This window comes from Perca flavescens, chromosome 2 (genome assembly GCF_004354835.1).
Source record: "Perca flavescens isolate YP-PL-M2 chromosome 2, PFLA_1.0, whole genome shotgun sequence".
Taxonomy (NCBI): domain Eukaryota; kingdom Metazoa; phylum Chordata; class Actinopteri; order Perciformes; family Percidae; genus Perca; species Perca flavescens.
In genome coordinates, this window is record NC_041332.1 from 20,094,312 (window position 1) to 20,109,393 (window position 15,082).

Below are 15,082 nucleotides of genomic sequence, written 5' to 3' on the forward strand. Positions count from 1 at the left end.
CTTGGACATGTAGTTGTTATTGTTCTTCTCACACCTAATTGGCTATTATATTTCCCAGTGGTACAACTATTTGTCTTTAAGTTTGAATGTGCACTACTAGAAATAACGTTAACATTTCCAAGAGCACCTGAAGCATGGCAGCGAGGACGCATGATGGTTTCACCCATAGAAATACCGACCAATCACAGTGGAATAGAACCCCAGCTGTTGCTAAGTAACGTTTGTTTGGTGTAACGTTAGTTGAATTATCAGGCCTGTTTGGGAAAACTACGGTAGCGTTAGTTTTTCTAGCAATATTTACATTTCTTGATAAAAGTAGGCCTATCTCAACACCTTACAGAAGACATATATAGCTATATAAAGTTTTCAGCCATGGCTCTTGAAACACAGGGAGTGCCTCAACTTGAACTGGAGGCTGTTATTGGGTTCAACGGTAAGTTGTCCTGAAAACGGTTCTAACCTAGCTAACGTTAGCTAACCTATCGTTAACACAACTAAAACTTCAAAGAATAACGTTACAGCTAGGATAGTTAACACGCTAGCTAATTTGCGCACATAAAACACCTGGGATTTTCTTTTTAATTAGTGTAACATTATAGTTAGTAGGTTTACACTAGGTCTTGTGATATCTTAACTGTCAAAGCTAACGTTAAGTTTTAAAATGGTCAAATAAGGAGTTGGCAAGATAAAGTGCTTTGCTAACTAGCTAACTATATTCAACTATAGAAAGACGGTGCAGCTACTAATCTGGGAAATGTTGCGCATTCTCACTGCTGTCTGCTCATCTACCTCGTTACCTTTTGAAATAAGAGACCATCCATCATGATCACAAACAGTTTACCTTTGTCCTTTTCTATCTTGAAACACGTTCTATCTTATTTAATGCTACATTTTGTGTTATCAGGGCATGTGTTTTCTGGCCTGAGAGTCCATCCAGACAGAGAGCATCTAATCTATCCTCTGGGATGCACAGTCATTCTAAAGAGAATCAAAGATGGCAAGCAAGAGTTCCTGCATGGACACACAAACAATGTATCCTGTATTTCAGTGTCCAAAAGTGGAATATATATTGCCTCTGGACAAGTCAACTTCATGGGCTTTCAGGTAGGTGTTGTTGCTAATATACCTTATATTTAAAGTTTAAGTTTAAGCTAACTAAACTGAATCCTCAACACCAGCACTTACCTTACTTACCGTTTAATTATTTTTTCCATATTGGTGTTGTTTGGTAAATAATGAAGTAGTCATTGTTATATATATATATATATATATATATATATATATATATATATATATATATATATATATATATATATATATATATATGTTATAGTAAGGAATGTCAAAACCAATGTCATTTTCACATTTAACATTTGTAATATTTTAAATATTTGCCTAGGCTATGGTTATCATCTGGGACTATGCTCAGCGAACAATCTATGCCCAGTTGTTGCTCCACAAGGCAAAGGTAGAGGCACTGGCCTTCTCTCCCGGCGACAAGTACCTGGTGTCCCTTGGTGGTCAGGATGATGGCAGGTAAACAACGAGTTTTGGTGGTGCAATTCTTTGTAAGTAGTGCTCCCTCCGAAATAACCAGGATTGAGGGAAAGAGACACATGATCAGCTCATAGACTTATTTTTACAGTCGGATCAGCTGAAAACCAGGATAGTAGTTTAAAAATCTCATAATAAGCTCTGCACTCTTTTATTTAATGACCAATCTCCATAGTAAGGCATGCAGCATTTTGCCATGTGACTTTCAGAACAGTGTTTACTACAGTGGCCATTTTATGCAAATTGAGACACTTCTCTGGGCACATTATCACAGTTTGTAACACTTAATAAATACAATAATTTCCTGCAAATCAGTTCTTCAGTGAAAAGAAGAGAGAATAAATTTGTCTCTTTTACTGAAAATGTAATAGAGAAGCTACCCCTTAGTAGTATGTAAATCCACTCAACTTTACATATTCTCTATTTGTTTATTGTGTGTGGTGTTTTTTTGTGTTTTTTCAGCATTGTGGTATGGGATATTGAGACCAAGCAGGCCATCTGTGGGAGCCCAGCTTCACCGCACAGTGCCGGTCACTGCCTCACTGTGCAGTACTCTAACATAAACGACAATATCTTTGTTTCTGCTGGGAGGTGAGTATATAGTGTCTATTGGCATTCTGTAAACCAATTGTCAGCCTAGTTCAACTAGTAAGTAACAATCTTATTTGAGAATTTTAATATCATTGGTTCTTTTTTTGGGCAGCGGAACATTGCGTGTCTGGGAGCTGGACCTCCCCAACAGGAAGATCAGGCCCACCGAGTGTCAGACAGGCAAACTGAAAAGGATTGTGAAATGTATAGAGGTATGACGCCATGAAAGTTTTTCATTCACATCAGTTTGTTTACTCAGCTTATTTAACTAGTTTGCCATTTTGAGTTTCATCTGAGTTTTGCAAAATGGCTATTGCCAAAAGTCACTAAATGATTGGTGGCACAGTTGCAGTAGATGCATTTGGGGAAGATATACAGTTAACAATCTATGAACATGGCTGGCAATTTAATGTGGCATTACTCTCTGATTTTTAAATTTCAATTGTCCAAAAACGTACACCAGACACAGTGATATTAGACAGTTTTGCTCATGTTTACTTGTTTATATAACACAGATCACAGAGGACGATAAATTCATTTTCTGTGGCACCACCAGTGGAGACATAATGAAAATCAACCTGAAGACAGGGCTTCTGAGTGACTATGGTCCAGTTAAAGCCAAATACAGCCTGGTAGGTCAGCGCAACGGGAGTGCTTACATTCCTAATTTGTCTCTGTGAAAGTAATTTCAGCTGTTGCTCACTCACATTGAGGAATCCTGCTTCACATAAAGAGCTGATTGGACTATATTTCTGATGGAATGCTACTTTTGAAATATACAGTATGCAAAAGCTCATCTCGTGTATTTTATTTGATCTGCGACTGTAATTTCTTTTATCTCTTTAATGGATTGTTGTGCACTTCCTTGTCATTCTTGAAATCTGTCTTGTTTGTGAGTACTGATGTATCTTTACTGCTAGTATCCAGACTTCTAAAGTGTGGAAGCATTTAGCTTATGCTTCCTGGAACTAATTCAGGCAGCTCTGCAATATTTGAGAAAACTCACCAGGTCTTTCTAGAATCTCAGTGCTCATAGCTTTTCTGTTCAGGGTGTCAGTGTCATAAGGATACTGAAGTCTGGGGACCTGCTTGTAGGCTCTGGATCTGGCACCTTCACTCTGTGTTCCAGGACTAACTTCAAAACTCTTAAGTGAGTCCAACAACTGTGTAATTTGAATCATCACTATTAAAAAAAATCTTATATTTGGTAATAATACATGTTTTGCAAGGTTCACAGCTTTTTTTCTCTATATCTTGTACATTAGAATACATATCTAGGGTACCCACAGTATATAATGTAAACGGTTTAGCTGTGTTTAGTGCTCATTATCAGCTCCTTTTTTCCTCTTCTCCTGCATTAGGAAGGTGCAGCTGGAAAAGAGGGTGACCTCCATCGCTCTAAGAGGGGAGGGCCAGCAGTTCTTTGTTGGAACAGAGGCTGCTCAGATGTACCGCTTCAGTTATGAGAACTTCAAATCGGAACTCATTTCCACCAGCCACAACAGTGCTGTCAAGGACGTAGCCATATCTTTGTAAGTGGCACACAGACAATTCAGGGAGGAGAACAACACGGCTTTTGAATTTCAAGAAATTCAGAGAAATAAAACTTCATCATGCTGTAAAATAATCCCTTCACTCTGGAGCGTGACAAGATAGAAGTATTTACGATGCACTTTTAACCTTTTTTTAAATCAGTTATGTTTATGACTACATTTTGGAGATTAATGTTCAGTTCATTTCCAGCAAATACCAAGACACACCAACATCTGAACAGTGTTGGGCCAGCTGGTTGTTCAGATCTGTATAGGACTATTTGATGTTGTATAAGCATGTGTTGTCTGATTCAACATTTTCAATCTGTTGTCACATTTGTCCAACAAAAACAACCGTGCTTCCCCAAGCTTGACAAAGACTATTGCGGTGCTTACAAGCAAGCACACAGCACACCACAAAGTGTTGCTTACCTTCACTTGGTGTGTCGGCCTGCCTTAGATTTAGATAGGCAGGCATATTGTAATGCCTGGATCTTTCTACTTTTTTTCCACAAATACAGATTTTAAAAGAAAAATAGTATTCTTTGTGTCATCTATAGTGCAACAAGTACAAGTGATGTTTCAACTTCTATTGTGAATAGCTATATGTCATTTTTGGGTAAACCACTTAAACCACATTTATCTCTCATAATGTCTGACCGTCAGTACCCCATTGTGCTCACTAGAGGGAGACATTTGCTTGCCTCATCCATGTTGGTTTAAGTTTAGAAAAACAGTACTGGTATAGGTATATTGTACAAACACCTGGGCAATGTATTGAATCCAACGTCATCATGTCATTGATTACATGGATACTTGCTTAAATGTAAGGTGATATACCTTTAACTCAATTAGCACTATTTATGGGGCAACATTAGCTCAGTCCATGGGGACTTGGCTTGGGAACGCCGGTTCAAGTCCCTGTACAGACCAAGTATGGATTGTGGACTGGTAGCTGGAGGCCGAGTTGCCCTTAAGCCAGGCACCGAAACCTGAAATGCTCGAGGCGCCTGTTCGTCGGCAACCCCCTCGCTCTGACATCTCTCCATTTAATGCATTGGTATAGGTCCTGTTTGCATGTGTATGTAAGTCGGGCCTGTGTGTGTGTAATGTGTAAAGTAACTGAGTGAAAAAATTAAATTTCCCCTCTGGGATTAATAAAGTTCTTTCTTCTTCTTCTTCTTCTTCTTCTTCTTCTTCTTCTTATTCTTACAGATGTTTATACCCACATTCAGTGAGCTGTAATTCCACATTTTTCTCTCTTTTTTTCTACTAGTGGAACGTCAGAATTGTTTGCAACCTGCTCTGAGGAGGACATCAGGTTGTGGCACATAGACCAGCCCAAAGAGCTGCTGCGCATCACTGTACCCAACATGACCTGCAATTCCCTGGACTTCATGGTTGACGGACATAGCATCATCAGTGGTGGGTAGAGATATCAGCAAGCAAGATTGCATTGGAGCTCATTACTGCAAAAAAATTCAGTCATAATTATATTAGTAAACTTTTTATGAAGTTACCTTGTTGCACTAAAATGATACTATTTCACACACTGAATCAAATTAATCTTCTTGATAACTGACTGTTAAAAGTGTATTTCACTCTCTTCTAGCATGGAATGATGGTAAGATTCGTGTGTTTGCGCCAGAAAGTGGCCGGCTCATGCTCATCGTTCACAATGCACACAGAATGGGTGTGACAGCCATCGCTGGCACCAGGGACTGCAAGAGGATTGTCAGTGGAGGGGGGGAGGGGCAGGTCAGTACATATAACAGTGATAAACCTCAAACATAGAATTGTTGAAAAAAATGGTGTAATGTCCAGTGTTATCATCAAATGACACAAGCACAACACAAAGCAACACATTGAAATCCTCCACAAGCACCATGATAATGTTAAATTTTAGAATTGCAGTGTGCACTAATTCCTCCAATGTCTAAGATGCAATTGTTTGCTAGAAGACGTGTAGTAAATGAACAACAGTTGGTTGCACAATGCACCATTTTCTGGAGACATTTTTTATTATAATTAAGAAGCCATATGCTTAAAAATTGAATGATTATGTAGCTTAATTTTTTGTAAGTTAGCTAACCTTGTTACCTGGTCTGCAGTCTGCAGACTTGTTCCTGCCATAGCTGCTGTCTAAACTTCTCTGAAGAAGCTGTTTGTGCATTTCTGTTATTTATTGTAGAATTCCTCCTGAATCTGATTAAATGGTTTTAAGGATGGAAATGTGTACATTCTAAATTAAGTCTTAAATTTGTATAAGTAAGCTGTGAATTATTAAGGAGAACTTAAGTTAAGATGCTTAATGCAAGTAGTCACATGATTTAATTCATTATATGTTTTACATTTTATTGTCATATGCACAGTAAGGAAACATGTTTCCCTGTACAATGGAATTCTTTCTTTGCTGTCCACAGAATGCCAAACAATGTAAAATCTACAATATATTCTACACATATACAAAATGAAACAATTTTAAAAGGCAGCATGTAAAAATAAAGCAACAATAATAATAGTAAACAGTGCAAATGCTACATCTATGATACAGATCCAAGACTATAATGTACACACTGTACACACCCTGCAAATACATATCCTTGTATATGTTTGAGCACTGTGGCATATAGTGTTATTGCAGTTTGACAGATTGGAAACTGCTGAATATCTTTTGTAAAGACAAATAACTGAAACAAAGATGAGAAAGCATTTTGATTAAGTGTCATATCTGATGTAAAAAAGGGTCTCCTGTGAGGTTGAATGAGTTTGGGTTCACCTGCTGTAGGTGCGTGTTTGGGAGCTGCAGCCACACGGCCATCGGCTGCTGGAGACCATGAAAGAGCACAAAGCCACCATCAACTGTATCAAAATCAAGAGTGACGACAAAGAGTGTGTCACTGCCAGCTCTGATGGTGCCTGCATCATCTGGGATTTAGTGTGAGTAGTCCATTTGCATACGCAAACACTTCTGTCTGAGCACAAGGCAAGCACAACAACACATACATCTCTCACATGTATCCTCTTTGTTCTTGTATATTTAGTGCATAAAATACCCCTATGTTTCTAGCAGTAGTATCAATGTCATGCAAAGCCGCTACACTGAGTCAAATTGTAATTAACTAATTCTCAATTTTACCCCACAACCAAAAGTGGATGACTCCTCAACTAGGTCTATTTTACTGAGAGCAGAGCAGACCAAATGGAAAGGTGTTGATGGATCAGTTAATCACATTATCCAGTACAAAACATTGTATAAATAATTGCTAATGATATACGTACGTAGCCACCAGATAGAACCTGCTGCCTTCAGGTCTGAGTTGTGATAAGAGTGAAGTGCTGAAACTGTTCATTGGTGTCTGGCTGGTACAGTAGAAATCCAAAATAAATCCAGTGCATTCTTTATGAAGAAAGCTTTAAATTCTTTAATCTGTGGGGCTTCTTCTGTGAAGAGAATAAAACCTTTAAAAACTCTGATGGTGTTCATGTTTTTTCACCGTATATCCCCTTCAATGACTAAGTGTGTGGATTTAAGGCTTTCCAGGCTGGATGCATCAAGAGTGACATGGATTTGCTTTTTTTTTTGTATGATTACAACAAGCTGATGTTGAAAAGAATATTAGTCAGACAAGAGCCTTAATGAATCTAGTTTGTGCAGCCAGACATAATTTTTTTTGTGTGTGTGTCCACAGAGGAAGTTGTGCATGTGTGTGCATGTTCTATTTGCTTTGTGACTGCATGGTACATTTAAGCGTTTTTTAAGTTTGTAACAATACATATTCAGTTGTTTGTTTGTTTTTTGCCTGAAAAAATGTTTTATCACATTAAACTGCACTTGGCAGTTTATGTTGTTGTTATGCTAGACCACTTCTATACTGGTGAAAGTCAACCTCTTCTCTCCTCCCTTTTTTTCATCTTCTCCATTTCCTGCTGTAGGCGATTTGCAAGTCTTCAAATGGTGATTGCCAACACACTGTTCCGGACGGTGTGTTACCACCCAGAAGAATACCAGATCATTACCAGTGGCACTGACAGAAAGGTGTGTTTTGGGACAGTCAATAGTACAAGAAGAATTTAGATCCTTTAATTGAGTAAAAGTACTAATACCACACTGTAAAAATATTCCACTACAAGTAAAGGTCCTGCATTCAAAACCTTACTTTAGTAAAATATGTAAGTATTATCAGCAAAATTGACTTCAAGTATCAAAAGTACTTACTAGTGTTGATTTAATATTACTGCTGCATTAGTGTGTATGTAGCATTTCACTGCTGTAGTCGTTTAAGGTTGCGCTCATTTTAAGTCCTTTATATACTGTTGGGTCATTTAATTTACAGCGGTGCATCATTTTCTATGAGAACATCATATGTTTGTAGCATTGCTGTCCTGTGAAAACCATACATCTCTAAAAAAAAAAAAATCAACTTTTGTCAGTTACATTCCACCACAGTACTCAGTGCAGCAGAATACATTATTAGGCAATTCCAGTAGGCAGTTTTTGAAATTCTTATTAACTTAATGTATATCTCAACTAGTATATCGCTTTACTGTGGTCTCAGAAATCTCCCTATGCATCTTCAGTTTTGGTTTGTTTAATGCACAAGCAAATAATTCCCTGGGATGCAATTCAGCAGTCATGCCTCACAGGAACAAAATGTAATGATTGTAATGATTGAAAATCCCTCAGGGTGCAAAGAAACTGGCACTCACACAATCATAATCTAGATGTCTCATTATGCTGTTATTGTTATTATAATCTCCACTCAGTGTGTGTGAGAGAAAAGCCTGCCACTCTGGTAAAATCAGCGTAGAGTAGGACAGTGAAGACCTAGACACACACACACTTGCATGTCCATAGATTAGTTTGAAAAGCTTGTGATTTGTTTCTCAGCTGAACATAAGTAAGCTGCTGTGTTGGCTGCAAGTCACTGTGACAAAAAAACATAATAACAAGTCTGTTATTTTGTGAATCATTTTGATTAACTCAGCACTTTATTTACATAAGGTCATAAGTTCAGAGTGGCAGAATGAAATGCTAGGTTCTTTGATTGTGCACTCTATCCATACCCCGTGAACCCGGCCACACTCTAGACCCATATTGTTGCCTCCCCTGCATGTTGAGAGGTGAGAACAAGTTGTGCTGTGGATGTGCTGAGTGAGCGGAGACAGAGTGAGAAGGAGGGATACAGGGAATGGGGAGACAGAAGTGAGAGATGAGAGAGGGGAGTGCTGTGGTGTTCATGCCTTCCTGTGGATGTGCCTATGCCACCCATGTGCCAGCCAGATCCACCATCTGCTCATCCCAGGACACAGGTGCTCTGTCTGGGACAACAAATACCAAAGCTCTGCTCTCTCTTCTCTCCTTCCTCTAACCCTTCATCACATCCCAGCATGCCTCTGAGTAAAATCACAGAACGTAAACCACCAGAACTGAGAGAAGGTGTGAAGAGAAAGGCAGTGGACAAGGGAAAAATAGACAAGGGTAGTGCAGGGTCAGGGAGAGGTTGTATTGATGATGATGATGATGATGATGCATGTTTAGGTGCTGCATTTAGTGTAGACAATAAGGTGCTGACTCTCTCCCCCTTTTAGGAGGATGGGAATGATGTTTTTAAAGTGTTTGTTTTGCTAAAGAGGGGATGTAGCTTTGATGGCTTACATAATTAAAATGTAGTAGTACTAGCAGCATAATATGAACTTCATCCAGCAATATTGTTAAAGGTCCCATGGCATGAAAATGTCACTTTATGAGGTTTTTTTAACATTATAATGCGTTCCTATGGTCCCCCAGTGGCTAGAAATGGCGATAAGTGTAAACCGAGGATCCATTAGCATAAGGACTTAACAATGCTGACCTTGTCTGTAGCTGAGGTGACTACTCTGGCTGTGACTTCAGGTCTTTTCTGGTTATAAAATGAGCATTACCAACAGCAGGCCTGGCGTTTCAGACTCGCCCTTGCTTGCTGCATGTAATTAATTTCCTGTTGGCCCATGTTGTGGCTATAAGCCAGTTTCCTAGCCTGAGGTGGAGGGAACACAGATGGGCCAAGACAACTCACACAGGTGGGAGTCTCTAATAAGCTGCTGAAATTAGATAATGAAAGAGGGAGAGGCTGTGACTGTGGCAAGGAGGAAGCAACGAAAGATGACATGAGGGAGAAAAAGGAGGAGAGTTACAATTTAACTGATCTTACTGGGATTTCCAAAATATTATACATAAACATAATTTTGATCACTTATTAGTGGTATTGTTATGCCTCCACACTGGCGATAGCCGTATGTTTTCAGATTGTCCTACCGTCCGCCCTATTCTCGTGAATGCGATATCTCAGGAACGCCACGAGGGAATTTCTTCAAATTTGGCACAACATCCACTTAGACTCAAGGATGTACTGAATAGATTTGAGTAGTCAAAGGTCAAGTTCACTGTGATCTCACAAAATACGTTTTGGGCCATAACTCAAGAATTTCTACGATAATTATGACAACATTTTACACAAATGTCTTATAAGATAAAATTATGAAGTGATGTTATATCCTAAAGGACAAAGGTTAACTTTACTGTGACATTGTAATGTTCTGCAAAAAAACTTTTCTGGCCATTATTTATGACCACTCAGGTTAAAAGGGGAGATTGTGACCTTATTATACATTTGGTCAGATACTGAATTCTTGACAATACTTTTGGGTGCCCATCTTGAAACTATGGGGATTGTATAGATCTTTTGTTTTGAAGATGTGTGTGAAGCATCCACATTTTTGAACTTGTAGCTTCTTTGCAGCAGCATCCATATTTGAAGCATTGTCTACTGTCATGGCGACTACAGAATCAGCTTTATTGGCCAAGCATGTGAAAACATTCTACAAGGAATTTGACTCTGTCTTTTGTTTCTCTCAATAAACTTACACACTAATAGACATACAGCAGAACAAGAACAATCCAATCAATTGAATTATATATCCCTATATCACATCAAAGATTTGCCTCAAGGGGCTTCCCAATCTGTACAGCAAGCAACATCCTCTATCCTTAAACCCTCGTCTTGGATGAAGAACAACTCCCAGGCTTTGGTCTTCATGTTTCTCTAGAGAGGGTGAGGAGGGTTATCCAAGTTGGCTTTGATTTTGTACCTCATCCTACTCTCACTGCCACTGCCTCCACACTGTCCAGTTCCAACCTGATCACCCAGTTGGCCGGCTTTAACAGCTTGGCGAGACTGCTAACCTCCAAGCATCGGTGCCACCAACGCAGCACACCACGGCGAAGAACAGAGCACTGGCTACTACAGCCTAATGGAAGATCTGCAGGAGCCTGTTACACACACTGAAGGATCTGAGTCTCCTCAGGAAGAACCGTCTGCTCTGTCCCTTCCTAAAAAGAGGGCTATAGTGTTGTGACTCAAGTCAGACTCAAGTCACAACACTATAGCCCTCTATAGTTTTTTATTGATTTGGACCCCACAACAGTACTTGTATACTGTAAGTCCACCCTCTTCACTTCCTTTCCCTGGATGGGCAGCTAGGACAGGGGGCCTCCTGTTCCTCTGGTAGTCCACCACCAACTCATTGGTTTTGCTGATATTGAGTTTCAGGCGATTTTGGTTGCACTATGACGAAGCTCTCTATCAGTCCTCTGTACTCCTCTGTGAGAAAATAGTGTCTAAGTGAAGACAGCATCACATCTTTTCTCACTGGAAATTATTCTCTGGAATCATACATGTCAATATAGTGACAACTTCAACCAAAAATAGACTTAATGCCTTTTATTAGATTCCTTCAAAGTCTTTACTCCATATATTATAAGTCTGGACAGACATGAACGTAAACTGCAACTTGACTGGTTGGCGGAGGCATACAACAGCGAGGCGGTAATTCTAGGTACTGCTTTGTCTGCTGTTTGTTGAAAAGATAGGACTCTCATGAAACACACATGTCAACTGAAATAATTTGCATATTCTGCACAGCTTGTAAGCCTTACGTTTTGATGTGATACTGAGTTAAACAAGGAAGGATTTCAGAACTTTGTATTTGGTGTTTATTATGAACCGTTTTCCCCTCTGGTTGGGGCAGTGTTTTCCCAAATTATGTTTTGCAAAGTTATTTTGTAGGAATATTAATATCAGCAAGCCATTCCATCCGGTATAAGCCGATATGTAGCAGAGAAATCCTGTAGTTTCAAACGGCCCCACAGAAATGCTCCTGTGGCTTGTAAGGGCAGCTTATTGCTTTGAGAATCATTCTGCAGTTTTGAAACTATAAGAGTTTTTTTTTTCCACGCCTTATGTTCCTCTTCCATTCCATAAAAACCAACCGTATTTGATATGTCTGTGTGAGATTACATTTCCCATCCTATAATGTATTACAGGCATGGTCTTGTGCAGAGAAATGAAATCCTATCTCAGAGGCTATTCTTATAAAGGTTGGGTTCATTCTGTGCAGCTCTGTGTAACATGAACTTTTATACATAACCTTTTACAAACAGCCAACCCATGTAATACTGCGTATGATTTCACTTAGTTTAGTCAAATAGTAAGCATCTATGTATTGTTTGTTAGCAGCATTACAGTCAGGATATATACAGATCTTTAGTCATTTGATCTTTAAATGTGGTGTGTAGTGCTTTTAACACTTGATTTACTTTGAGTGTTTTACCAACTTTGAAATGGCTTCTGGACTGTAAACACACATAGGGACTGAAATCAATGCTCAGAAGGGCCACTTAATCTTCTATTAGAACCTCATTCATATAAGGTGACTCAGAAGACTGATTTTAATGATCAAATCCATCTGGCCCTTTATTTACAGTACTTAACTTTTAAAATGTAATCAGCTTAGACATATAAATAACAACAAAGGACCCTTGTTGCCGTGTGGTACTGTGATGTTTCCGCTGCCTGCGCTATAAATAACTTAAAATTGCCTTTTGTGAGACTTGATACTACTTTGACAGCTATAAAGCTTGAGGGATGATTAAGTCTCATTTAGATCAGCAAACATAGTTTCAATTTGTTTGTGTGTGCGTGCGTGCGTGCGTGCGTGCGTGCGTGCGTGCGTGCGTGCGTGTGTGTGTGTGCGTGGTTAATAAAATATCCCATAGACCTAAGCATTTCCATAAAGTGTACGAATAATAAAGCAGTGAAGGTAGTTCAAGGGGGTTTGAGATCACACATTGCATTTTACCATAATAGGAAATAATACAGTTTATAATGATGATGATGTAATAGAGCAATAGCACAACAACATAGAGATGTTGTTCTCCGTGTCAGTAAAGAAGAGAGACTCCACAATATCAGTGTACAGTACATGCACACTCTCCCTCCCTTGTGGACACTGACTGAGTCTTCCATAAACAATGCCAGCGATGAACAAATATGTGTAATGTGTTAACTTCCCTCTCAGGTATCCTACTGGGATGTGTACGACGGCTCTGCCATTAGAGAACTGGAAGGCTCGCTATCTGGGGCCATCAATGGCCTGCACATCACACAGGATGGCAAACACTTTGTAACAGGTATGGCCCATTACACATCTCAGACTTGTTATATTGCTGTGCTCCTTTTACACATGCCTCGGTCCATTGCTGATAATGCTCATGTTCAGATAAGAGCATGATTGTCCCTTTTTTTTGTGACTAAAGTTTAAGTTAGTGTCCTTTAGTTAAAAACTCTTTAATTAAATGCTTAGATTTGTATTGATCCTGGCATTCTTGTGTTATAGTCCATTTGTCTTTTTTACTCTCAAATATAGTAGAGTGTGTTCTCATCTCTTTGGAGCCTTAAAGGTCCAGTGTGTAACGTGTTTAGTTGTTCATTATCAAAATCGGTGTTGCCCGTTCATAAACTTGTCCTTTTTTCATGAATATGTACCACCACCATCAATACCAATACCTTTTGGCTTGAAATTTTAAATTTGCATTTGCATGAACTGGGGTAGACTCTTCATATTCATGTGCCACCTTGAAATACGTTAGCCGGTAAGGGACATACAGGACATACTGCTCCGCCTTTCGCGTTTTTGCTGTCGCATGATAAACTCCCAGGTGCTGCTAATGCTGCTAATGGGTATCGTAGCTTCCCGGCCCCGGCAAGTTTGAAGAAGGAAACATGGAGGACCACACGTATTCAAAATCCAAATTTCAGGAACAGGAGTCTTCTTCTTCGCCCAGAAAAAGAAAAAGGATATTGAAAAGAGCAAGAGACCGGCTTTTTGAAGCGTGAAGGCTACCGTAGCTGTGATACGTACTCTGATTACGATATATGATCTCAACGCTAGATGGGAGAAATTCCTACACATTGGACCTTTAACTTTCATCTCCTCTGCTGGTACTACAATGCCTGCTCTGCTCAAACTTCTTTCAGGTTGTTGACATATTTTTCACCTTTTAATGACAGGTGGAGATGACAAGCTGGTGAAGGTGTGGGACTATATGGAAGGTGCAGTGACCCACATAGGAATAGCTCATGGCGGCAGTATCACCAGCATCAAGGTCTGCTCCAACAACAGCACCTTAGTCAGCACCAGCGCAGATGGAGCCATTCTTCGATGGCGGTTCCCTCACCCCTCTTCCTCTTAATGTGACACGTGGAATCCTGGACACGTCATGTAGAAGCAACAGAAACTTGTAATCCAGTAACACAAATGTAGCCAACCCTCTCCCTTAATCTTTCCACTTAGTAAATGTTGCTATCAGACTTCAACAAGCTTACATTAACATTGCAGAATAGGTTTACACTCTAACCAAAAGAAATAAATGTAATTTGATCAAGCATTAATGACTTTGCTAGATTGTTTTCTTTTCCATCAGAGAAAGAATGATATAAGTGAAGAGATTACACTTCCTGAGCAGTGTAGTCTCTTGAATGGTAATTCCCCACAGGAGCTGAATATAGGTGGAAATTCACAGAGTGACAATTTATTTGAATTTAAAATTACACTTCAAGCCACAGGAACTTATTTTCACATCAAAGTGTCTGCATTATAATTCATTAGACTTCATGAGAACAACAGAATTAATGCAGTTCTACAGACAATCTCATTGCAGATTAAACCAGAATATGTGCAAACAAGGCAATAGTACTGTATACAGTACATTACATGTACTCAGATATGATTCTTCTGTATGTTACTGTAGAGACAAAGAGTAGGCCCAGATTCTTGGCCGCTTAAGCACACGGCTGCTGTCAGGTAATCTATCAATAGCAATTCCCTGAAGGATTCTGGGTGAAGAGTGAGGCAACGTACAGCAGAAATGCTCTCTGACTGTCTCTGATCTGAACCCACTCTCCTCAGTATTGTTCAAAACGGCTAATCAAAATAATTTATAACTCACCCCTGCTTCCCCCCCAAAAAAGTTAAATGGCAAATCTGCAATGTAAACCCGGTCAGCAATAATATCCCTGGAACAG

General features: G+C 39.4%; 1 protein-coding gene across 1 annotated transcript; it reads left to right on the forward strand.

The window, feature by feature from the left end:
• The first annotated feature begins 214 nt into the window (after positions 1–214).
• Positions 215–14,449, forward strand: cfap52 (cilia and flagella associated protein 52). The gene is made up of 14 exons (XM_028566396.1): positions 215–433; positions 905–1,104; positions 1,400–1,536; positions 2,017–2,145; positions 2,258–2,357; positions 2,661–2,777; positions 3,195–3,295; positions 3,507–3,677; positions 4,954–5,102; positions 5,290–5,435; positions 6,466–6,617; positions 7,614–7,716; positions 13,077–13,188; positions 14,069–14,449. Exons 1-14 carry the CDS (start codon positions 373–375, stop codon positions 14,248–14,250), a joined length of 1,860 nt encoding a protein of 619 aa, XP_028422197.1. The 5' UTR covers positions 215–372; the 3' UTR covers positions 14,251–14,449.
• Positions 14,450–15,082: the final 633 nt, after the last annotated feature.

Excerpts from the sequence above, each read along its gene's own strand:
- cfap52 (XM_028566396.1), top strand. The coding sequence starts at position 373 with ATGGCTCTTGAAACACAGGGAGTGCCTCAACTTGAACTGGAGGCTGTT. Across the intron at positions 2,358-2,660 it reads GGATTGTGAAATGTATAGAG|ATCACAGAGGACGATAAATT; the intron begins GTATGACGCCAT and ends TATATAACACAG. Across the intron at positions 3,296-3,506 it reads ACTAACTTCAAAACTCTTAA|GAAGGTGCAGCTGGAAAAGA; the intron begins GTGAGTCCAACA and ends CTCCTGCATTAG.